This window comes from Epinephelus moara, chromosome 23 (genome assembly GCF_006386435.1).
Source record: "Epinephelus moara isolate mb chromosome 23, YSFRI_EMoa_1.0, whole genome shotgun sequence".
NCBI lineage: Eukaryota > Metazoa > Chordata > Actinopteri > Perciformes > Serranidae > Epinephelus > Epinephelus moara.
Genome location: NC_065528.1, coordinates 7,999,977 through 8,010,347, shown reverse-complemented (window position 1 = coordinate 8,010,347; position 10,371 = coordinate 7,999,977). Strand labels below are relative to the sequence as shown.

Below are 10,371 nucleotides of genomic sequence, written 5' to 3'. Positions count from 1 at the left end.
CAACAGCAACGTCTCTTTCCAGAAATTATGACCCGGTCACTCAAGTTAATCCACAGACCTTGTTGCGAGCAGTTTCATAGGAACTATTTTTTATCTACTACACCCACCATGCAGGAGGAAGCATGCATCTACTGCTAGCTCACCTAGCACCACTGAGCTAGCTAATGTTACAGCTCAGCCAAGGAGGGCACCACTGATGTTTACATTTTGCTCTGTCAGGAGCACGAGCCGCTTGATGCTAGATGCACGCTTCCTTCTGCGTGGTGATACAGTTGGTAGGTGTAGTTCAATAGAAAATAAATAGTTCCTACATGAAACTGCTCCAAACAAGGTCTGTGGATTATCTTGAGTAACAGGGTCATGATTTCTAGAAAGAGACATTGCTGTTGAGTTTTTCAAATGTAACTTATTAGCACTTTGAGCACCACAAGCCGAGTGCCATCTAGTTTCATTATATTTGAGAGAAGACAGACATCTCTACGGGCGATGTCTTCAACACTCTGCAACTCACACCAAAACAATCTAGACTGATAAATAGCACTACAGGTAAGAGGGAAAATATGTATTTTTGTTTTTGGGGTGAACTGTCCCTTTAAGATATTAAATCATATTATTTTCTCTTTAAATAACGGTATACATTAAATTGTGACATTTATGTTAAAATATTTCTACAGTGATGGTTCTCCCTCACCAGGCTCCTATCTGAGAAATGAACCTGTGTGCACAACGTCAGTGAATCCTCTAGAGGGCGACTGCAGCCTGTGGTCCTCATCCTGCTCTATTTGGTTCAAACTCTGTGATGTGTTAAAGATCCTTGTTGAGGATTATATGACTTAAAATGATGCACTTCAAATAATTGTTATTAATAAAACCATTGATTTTATAATTGGTCTCTCTCTCAGACACACACACTAACATACTTCATAGCATGTTGTGTGATTAACATGGTAATTTTTATCTATTGTAGTATCCTGTAAGGCCTTTTTCATCTCTTTAAGTATTCTGTAATATTCTATTTATATGTCTTTTAATTATTAATCTATGCAGAATTCCATCTCCACTTCCCTAGCATCCCCACTATTCTAATACTGTTGTGTTATGTTCCTCGTTGTTTCCCTCTTAGCTTGATTACATTCCTGTGTAGAGACAGTTATGCTGCAAAAATCCTAGTATACACGCACACGCCCTTGTGCAAACTTTACTCACCGTTGATTGGTCGATACACAGCCAGAGAGGGTGGGGGGGAAAGCCGTGATTAATTAGCATACCTATCCAGGCTCATAAATGCGCCGGCAGCCTCACCTGATGCTTCAAACAGCATCAAACACACGGAGGAGGAGAGGGACTTCGAGAGTAGTGCATGGCACGAGAGTCCAACACGGTGGAAGTAAAATTCAGATTGAGAGAAGCAAGTTCAGGCAAGTTCACTCACCTCACAGAGACTCACATAGCCAGGTCCGGTCACCGTCTGCGGTCTGTGCGTAAAAGCGCACAGCCAAAACAACTTCACGCACCTCCAGGAGACTGCTTCCCTCTTCTTCTTCCGCCTCCTTCTCCTCCTCCTCCGGCTCTCCAAGGTCGGCGGTAGTCTGAGAGTTCCCCGTCGGCCGGTTTGTGACTTTCACACCCGGTTCTGCTGAGTTGTAGCCAGTCCGACCCAGAGCCCCGGGTCACCCATGAGGCTAGAGGCCGCAGCCAGGATGGATGTGTTCAGGAAGCTGTGGAAGGCGCGGAAGCTGATCGTTGTGGTGTTCATCCCGCTGTCCCTGCTTCCATTACCACTCATCCACCCCACCAGCGTGAGTAAAATACAATATGATTTTTTTTATAGCCTATACAAGCACAGAAACGAAACATCAACTTCTGACAGAAAGTTGTAACTTTCAACCTAAGAGCACAGTTGAATTTTATGGTGGAATTTAAGGAAGATTACCAATAAAATATGACAAACTAGGTAAACTACCTCTCACTGTAAGGGTTATTTTTGGCTATTATATTGGAAATTAATTACATATAAGTGTGACTTAGTTAGTAAATTGTCTATATAGGTAAATAGGTGACTTTTAAAGCACATGTCGTAGATATAGGGTATATAATTGTCATTTTTAAGACATAAATACAAGAAGTAGGTGAGTCTAATAAGAATATTATATGTGACTAATGATACTACAATGTGTTTTTTTTTAAATTTCAACACAAAAATTAGTTTAGTTAGTCATTAGATATATCAACAAACCACATAAATACCTAGAAAACATCCGATTCATCAGTAAACAAAACATCCAGTTGATCTGTTGGTCCTCCTGGTTGCTGCTGATGGCTTTAGTGTCCAGATTCTGGTTTGTGTGTATGTATGTGTATGTGAGGGAGAGAAAGAGAGTATCAATCAAAAGGCACACTGTCTACTGTTTTGATGAATGCTTGTCCCGAGCTGTCCCGATCATCAGCTGAGCTGTGTGTGTGGAGGAGAGATGTCACGATATGTTGATGAGATGGAGATCAGTGTGCTGCTGAAGAGCAAAGAGGGAGAGAGGGGGACAGAAACAGAGGAGGAGTAAACAAGTTGATACTTATTTAGGCTCGTGCCCAGTTGAATTGTCCTCTGTGAAAGCCACTGAAAAGATCTTATCTGCCCTGTAGCTCATGTTTGTCTTTAGAAATGACAGACAAGAGAAACTGCATTTGAAATAATAGGATTATCTCAATCTGGGTAAATCCAATCTCTGCAGGAATTCACATTTTATTGAATTAAACTTTTTGTTCCAAGAAACAGCGTGGCTGCCTCAAGATTAAGTCAAACATTAAGATAAAGATCTGCTGATGCAGGGTGATAATGTGTAGAAATGTCTGACGAGATGAGAGCCAAAAGCATATTGCTTCTAAACTTAAACATCATTGCAACTCTAGATGTCTTGTTGCAGTTTGGTAAGTTTGTCTGTTGTATCAAACTTTGAGATTCAGAGGAGTTGCTTGTAGACAGGATCGTGTTTAGTGAGGCTCAGACCTGTGTGATTTGTCTGGTTAGGTGTTAGGAGTGAGCTAAAACCCCCTCACTTGTCAACATGCCTTCATGCCAGATTAAATTGTATCCTGCAAAAAGCACTTACAGCTGTATCATATCCTGAGGAAAGCTTGACTGAGAGTACATTTTCTGGCTCTAGTAAGTGACAGAAAGGGTGACAAGCAGGAAACTTAAGCTTGAAAATGTCCTTTCAGAGGGTTTTTCTACAGTTAAGGGTCTAAATGGTCCCAAATTAGCCTTTCATATACTACCATTGCATGTGAGTAACAACACTACCTAAGAGTCCATTTCCCTGAAAAATAAGTACCTCTTTGACCTTTGTAATAGAGCTGGGTGATATGGAGAAAACCAAATATCATATATGTTTCTGACCAAATACCTGGATACTGATATTGCTACAATATTGTAGGTTGACTATTGGTGCTTTTACAAGATGAGATTTTTTTTTTATCAATAATCATCAGTAATGTCATAATCAAGTTTATTGGCATATACACAGATAAAACAAGTTTCCCTGTACAATGAAATTCTTCCTTTGCCTTCCACTCCGAATGCCTTTAAACAATAAAGCAGAAGTTAGGTATCTAAGTGGGAAATAACAGAGCATCTAGAACAGTCAGATAAGTTCAGAAAATTACTGTATGCAACTTTAAAAACCAGGAAAATACAAAACTTATGATATTTTGATATTAAAAATCTCCGACGATATCTAGTCTCATTTTTGGGGCTTCAAAGCTTCAGTGATAGTCATTACCGGTGAATATTCAAGGCTTCATCGAGACACAACAGGAACACCCAAACTCGATCCTATTTTAGTCAGACTTAGTGCCGCTGCATCGGTGTGTGAGAGAGAGTGAGAACGTAACATTTCGTTTGTCCTTCTTTTGTTCCTTTGTCGGAGAGACAATTTAATTGCTTGAAGTGAAGGTCAACAACTACACTGAGGACACTGGTCCATTCGTGTCTGACACTTGCCAAGTCCTTTCAGTTTCCTCCTCAAGTTTACTGGTGAAAAAACAAATACAATACAAAAAACAAAGCATTCAAATATTTATCTGTTGCTCTTTAAAAAAGATTTGAATGTGTTTCTCAAGATTTACCTCTTTGTCCTAATCCAAACAAAGATGCTTGCTAGAAATTACATCTAGAATTAAGAATTAATTATGAATTCTAACATCAGTGATACTGGTTCGTTCTTTCGTTACTTCCTTTTATTTTATACTTTATTATGGACAGCTGTGGCTGAGTAGAATGGGGCGTCCACTAATCAGAAAATCAGGGGTTCTATCCCCGTCTCCTCCAGTCCACATGTCAAAGTGTCCTTGGGAAAGATACTGAAACCCAAAATGCTCCCGAAGGCTGTGCCACTGGTGTGTGAATGTTTAACTGAGTAGCAGGTGGCACCTTGTGTGGTAGCTTAACCACCACTGGGTGAATGTGTGTGTGTGTGTGTGTGTGTGTGTGTGTGAATGGCTGGATGTGGCAAGGAGTGTAAAAGCTCTTTGAATGGTTGAAAGACTAGAACGGCACTATACAAGAGGAAGTCCATTTACCATCCATTCACAAAATTACATGCTTGTTTTTCAGAGAAATCAGAAGGCGACACCATTGTAGATAGAACCGTTAAAGCTAGAACATACAGGACGTGATTTTGAGTCTAAAGGTATTTAAATGAACTGTAACAGTTGTTTTTGTTTGTATCTGACATTCAAATAAATAACCATGCAGTCACATGTTTATATCACATCATTAATAGGAGCTTTCAGCCAGGTTTTTTTTAGCATTTGCTAAATGAGGTTGTTACTAAACAACCAGCTTGTCAATCGGAACAAGTGGTGACAGGGTGTTTATGTGATATAAATGAGCTCTCCTGTGTCACACGTATTTGTGTTCCTTGTAACATCATTATTATTCAAAGGAACTGTTATGTGCTCACAAGTTGTCCATCAGCCAATCAGCTCAGTCGCGCAGGAGCCTTGCTGTTATGTCAGGACTGGTGGATGTTTGGCACGAGTAGGTGGCGCAGGATGAGGCCAAAAACACCCAAAGGAACAAAAACTTCACTACAAAGAAAAGGAAAGAAACAATCCAAGCAATTAAGTTATATAATCACCCACCACCACGCTGGATTTGGGCCCCACGTGGCTTCCTTACGACACCAGGGACCCCAGACTGTGACAAGAATGTGACAGGGGTTTGTAGCTTGTGTTTGGAGTAGTACTGGGTCCAGCTGCAACAGATCAGAACATCTGCTGGATGCAGTCAGGCGAGGTCAGAGAGAGAGAGGGACACAGACTTGAAATTCAAAGCCAATGGCAGAAATGCAGAATGCTCATCAGTCATGCTTGTGCCATTTTGCATCCCCTTATAAATAAGGTTGGTTCACTTTGGTTCAGACTGAAATAACTCAACAGCTGTTGGATGAAGTGACAATAAAGTTTGTAAAGGTATTCATGGTTCCCATATGATGAACCCTAATGACTTTGTTGACTTTTCCTCTAGCACAACCCAAAGGTTCATATTTGTGTTTTTGTTGTTGTTGTTGTTGTTTGTGCAAAAGGCTCCACAACTATTGGATGGATTGTCAGGAAATTGTTACAGATTGGTGCAAGAATGAGTCCTTAAAATCTGTAAATGAGCTAGCATTTTAGCACTTCTGGTGCCCTCGTCTTGAAGTCAATGGGTTTTTGGTTAGATACCTGAGATAAGATCTGTGGTTAACATAAGCTTAAAAGACTTTGATGTTTTGTTCTGCAACATAAAATATGTCAGTAAATATCCCACTTATGACTTTGAGACATTTATGTGTTTTTAAAAAGGCGGTTGCTAACAGGTGGCTAAATGAGACAATATCGGGTGTCAGAGACATTAAAAACGTCTTCACGCCAAACATTGCCAATACAGTCTCACGGTGGTGATGTTGAAGTCATGTGTCCATGGTGTAGTTTGTTTATTGTCTTACATTAGCTTTTTACTTCTGGCAATCGCATATATTCATTTCTGAAGATGATCTTGCTGAACAAAATGTGCAAATAAACTTTTGTTTGCCACAGAGCTTATTTTCTACAATAATTAAAAATCTAACAAAAAATCCACAAGCAGCACAATCATCAATTCGGAATATCTATGAGGCCAGTATTTTGGTTTATGATCAAATACTACCTGCAAAACCGATGACATGTCCATCATCCTCAGCTGAGCTAAGTAGCCAATGTTAGCATGCTAACATGCTAAACTAAAACATTGAACTTTAGACTGTATAAATAATGGACGTAGCTGCCGTGACATCACCCTCTGGTTTATAGACTGTCGTTTTGAAGCCTCAAGTTTGGCATCTTAGCCATCGCCGTCTTGTTTTTTTTTTTTTTGGAACCAAAAGCAACCGTATATGGATGAGAAGCTGGAGCTGACTCAAACTGTGGCTATGCCCCAAAGACAGCCTGTCACTCAGGCAGCCTTGCCTGTAAATATACATAACTGTGGGGCTTAATAGAATATAAATGGGTTAGTTTTTTGTTTTTTTTTGTTTTGTTTTTTAATTACACCCCCTGCCGTACAGTTGGCATGAAGATAGAAATTAGCTAAAATGTTTTTTTGGGGCCCCAAGTGGTCATTTGATGAACTGCGGTTTTGGGCACTTCCACATTGGCTTCATTTTACAGCATCAGAGGTTACTGCTTGCGTTAAACATGGTTAGCATTATACCTTGCAGATGCAACAGGGCTTTAGACTCCTAGTCTTGTCAAATTTACACTGATACATTGTACCCTACATGACATAGCAAATCACATTATGTTGCATTTAAAGTACAGTTGGGAATATCATATTCAGAATGATTCCCATGTTGTTATTTATTAGCAGAGAGCACTAAAACTCAACCTCTGATGGTAAAATAGGTGTTTATTGTTGAGTTTGTGAGCTAGTGTGTGGGTGATACATGAATGTGTCATAGTGCTTGTAGTTAGTGATTCTTTCATCTCACTTAATTTAGCAAAAATAGATATGGTCTCTAGATTTTAAGGCTTTACTATGCATTATGTATGTGTTTGATTTTATTTGTGACGTTGGTGTAGTTAAGTTTGTATATCAGTGTGCTTACTATGCATTTAAAACAGATTGTGTATGTGTGTTTGTGTTATCTGTCATTTTAAACACCCATTTAGCCCTCTCCTGATTAGTTCAGTGAATACAGGTTTCAGCTGGGACCTGATTTGCCTATCAGGGGTACATAAGTCACTGTGTTTTTTTCCCCTAAAAAACAATCATCTCCATTTCCTAAGCTGTCCACAGATAACAGGGGGTTGATGAGCCAATCAATGGGCTCCTGTTACATTTTATGACAGCAATCGGCCTGTCAGCTGTAAAACTGTCAGAGTTCGAGGAACCGTCCCTCTCATTTGTTTGAAGTGTTTAGGCCATGAAGATTTAATTTACTGGACACAAAGTCCCTGAAACCATATGTGGTTCCATCAGAGATGAACAGTTTGGTTAGTTAATTCTGTCAGATATCTGCCAGCCAGAGACACTGATATGTCTATGTTTAGATTTTGTCAGTATGAGATGGAAAGTCAAAGGAAAGATTTGATTGTTCCCAATTAGGGCTCAACCCTGTTCCTCTAGTGCAGCCTGCTGAGACACACACACAAACCTTGTCCCTTTCACTTCAAGCACTCCAGCATCACATTCTTTTTAAGCCTCAGAAAATCGAGTGAACTTTCGCCTACATTTTTTTAAAAGCCCTTGAATTTTCATGCTTGTCACAGCAGCTGTTTCCTCTCTGTCATTCCCTGTTTCCCTAAAAACATCAGTTAATCTGAAGGAAATCTCCAGGTAGGGTGACAAAGATGCATTTTCATGTTTCAGTCTCACTTGTTTTCATTGAAATAAAGTACAATGTATTAAAACAAACTGCAAATAGCTCTACTCTGCAAGTAAAAGAAGCTGAAACCTTTTTCCAAAAACACACATTTTAGGTCTGACCTCAAAGCAAACACAGGCTTTTCTTCCATTAGAATACCAATGTATATTGACTTCTGCTCATTGTCTCAGTATAAAGTCTGGTTATCACAGAGGTCATATCAGCAACTCTGCCTTTTCGCTTACCCAGCACTTTGCCCTTGACTTGCAAAACAGATGGATGTTTGAAGATCTGATTGAGGTTGCAGTCCTTGTGTGGCAACTATCTTCTGATAGTCAGAGACCAATAGTCAATGATCAGTGATTGCTGAATCAGACAATCTCTGGTGTGTATCTCTGTCCTATAATGACACTCACCTGAGCCTCCTCTCAGAGACAGAGCCCTCAGTCACAGCTTTTTAACTCACCATCTAGATTAAGAGAGTGTGTGTTTGTTGGGATACAGCTTCATGTTGCTGGCTACCAAAAGCATTGTTTTTGCATCATTACATACAAAAGTTGTGTACCTTTTTAGTCATCACATTGCTGCCATTAAAAAGGTACATGAAAGTTTTATATCTTAAAAACAGATTTAATTCAATCAACAGACAGCAGAGAGGCAGAAAGCATAAATAAATCCTATGACACACTTGGCAGTGACTTCTGTAAAGTTCGTGGTTTGAGTGGCTGTGAGGTCTCAACAGGTCTGGACATGTTGGAGCCCCGTGGCTAATTCTCCCCCCTCTGGGTTTATTAATTTGAGATTAACTGACCTGTTGCTGGCAACATGTTACACTGAATGTTCCTCTTACGTAAAAGTACTACAAGCTCACACAGCATGTGGCAGAAGTGCGTAGTTCTATGTTTAATACTATTGTGGGGGGGCAGGTTAACAAATTAAACTCTGTATCCAAATATTACATTAAACACAAAAGTCCCGTTTCAGTGTAAGTTCAGTACAGTGGGAAAAAAAACCCTAAATGTTTAAGGACATTTATTTGAAACAGACAGTAGTGTGATAATCACAGACAGACACACTTACTGTGGTCTGAGGTATCATTTTGCCCATTGGCAACTTTGGCAAACTATTTTTATTATAAAAATAAGGAGCATTTAAACACTTGTGTATTACACTGTGTGAACACTGAATAAACACTTTCCCAGAAGGCAACAAGTCACAGGAGGCTATAAAACTGAAAAGCTTGTCTTATGCTATGAAATTGAAAATACCGGAATACATCAAACAATATGAAGTAAAATGTGTGTATTGATGTTTCAATTAGTTCCTCCTTGGATATATTTAAACATTCAAATATTTATCCTGCCAGTGTTTGGCACCGCTAGTAGATACTGTCAGATTAACATTAACATGTTGGATGTATTTCATTCACACACCATACGACGGTGAGGAAACGCCAACACACTGTCCTTGTCTTATATACACGTCTCTCTCCACTGCTGTTGTAGCTGACTGGGAACTCGCAGGCAGGTCTTCCAACTCCAGCATTTCATTTGCGTTGGCCATATCTTGCATGCAAAACCGCTTGTTTAGCCTTAGCATGTTGCTAATGGCGTAACTACCACTGTGTTCTGCATGCACCGAACCACGACCCCCTGTACTAAGACACTTCAATATGAACACACAAACTGTTAATCTCAATTAAAAGCCATGGTGAAAAACATGTTTAATTTCTAAGAGTGCTTTGTCTCCATTTTTTGACTGACATTTGCCTGGTATTAAGTACATGAGCTTGTTGACAATATTTTTCTGCAACTTGAATATCAACTGTAGAGATACATCCTTGAATTAGCTAAGCTAACGGTATCCTTGCTATCAGCTTCTCTCGTTTTTCAAAGTTTTCTACGTTGCCATAGCCTACATGTTTAAATATATCTACTTTTGATGGTAAGTATAAAAAACCTGTGTGGTCAGTGTTGAAGCATTAACTGTTTCTCCCTTTGTGTTTTCCGACTTACAGGAGGCATGTTGTGCGTACGTGCTGATGGTGACGGCAGTCTACTGGGTGTCTGAGGCTGTTCCCCTGGGTGCTGCTGCTCTGGTACCTGCCTTCCTCTATCCGCTCTTTGGGGTACTCAAGTCCAGCGAGGTGGGTCTCTATGGTATTGTTAGCTGTCTGTCTGTCTTTTAGTGCAAACATTTCTATCATTTCTTTGAGTTTGAACGATGCTGTGCTTTAGCCAATCACAATGGAGGGGGCGAGGCCGAGACGTGTAGGTGTCCCCAGGAAATGTGTACCTACAGAAACAGCAAGCTCCGCGTCCATAGCAACCGCTCCACCCAAAACGCCGTCTCGTCAACATGAATGATGATGAGCTAACTGGAGTAGTTTGATGTCATATCCGACAATGGGAGGCTTTTAACAGATGACGTCCTGATGTTAGCTTTTGCTAACTGTCCCTGTCAGCTGCAGCCACTGATGCTTTCTAGACAT

At 40.0% G+C, this 10,371-nt stretch overlaps 1 protein-coding gene across 2 annotated transcripts in view; it reads left to right on the top strand.

The window, feature by feature from the left end:
• The first annotated feature begins 1,299 nt into the window (after positions 1–1,299).
• The window catches only part of slc13a4 (solute carrier family 13 member 4), a 25,596-nt gene continuing 16,524 nt past the window's right edge, over positions 1,300–10,371 (top strand). Inside the window, exons 1-2 of one of the 2 annotated variants that reach the window (XM_050036197.1) lie at positions 1,300–1,799; positions 9,898–10,026. In XM_050036197.1, the coding sequence (XP_049892154.1) occupies positions 1,677–1,799; positions 9,898–10,026 (252 nt within the window). In that variant the 5' untranslated portion in view covers positions 1,300–1,676. The remainder of the gene's footprint in view (positions 1,800–9,897; positions 10,027–10,371) is intronic. The other variant, XM_050036196.1, reaches the window with a different exon arrangement.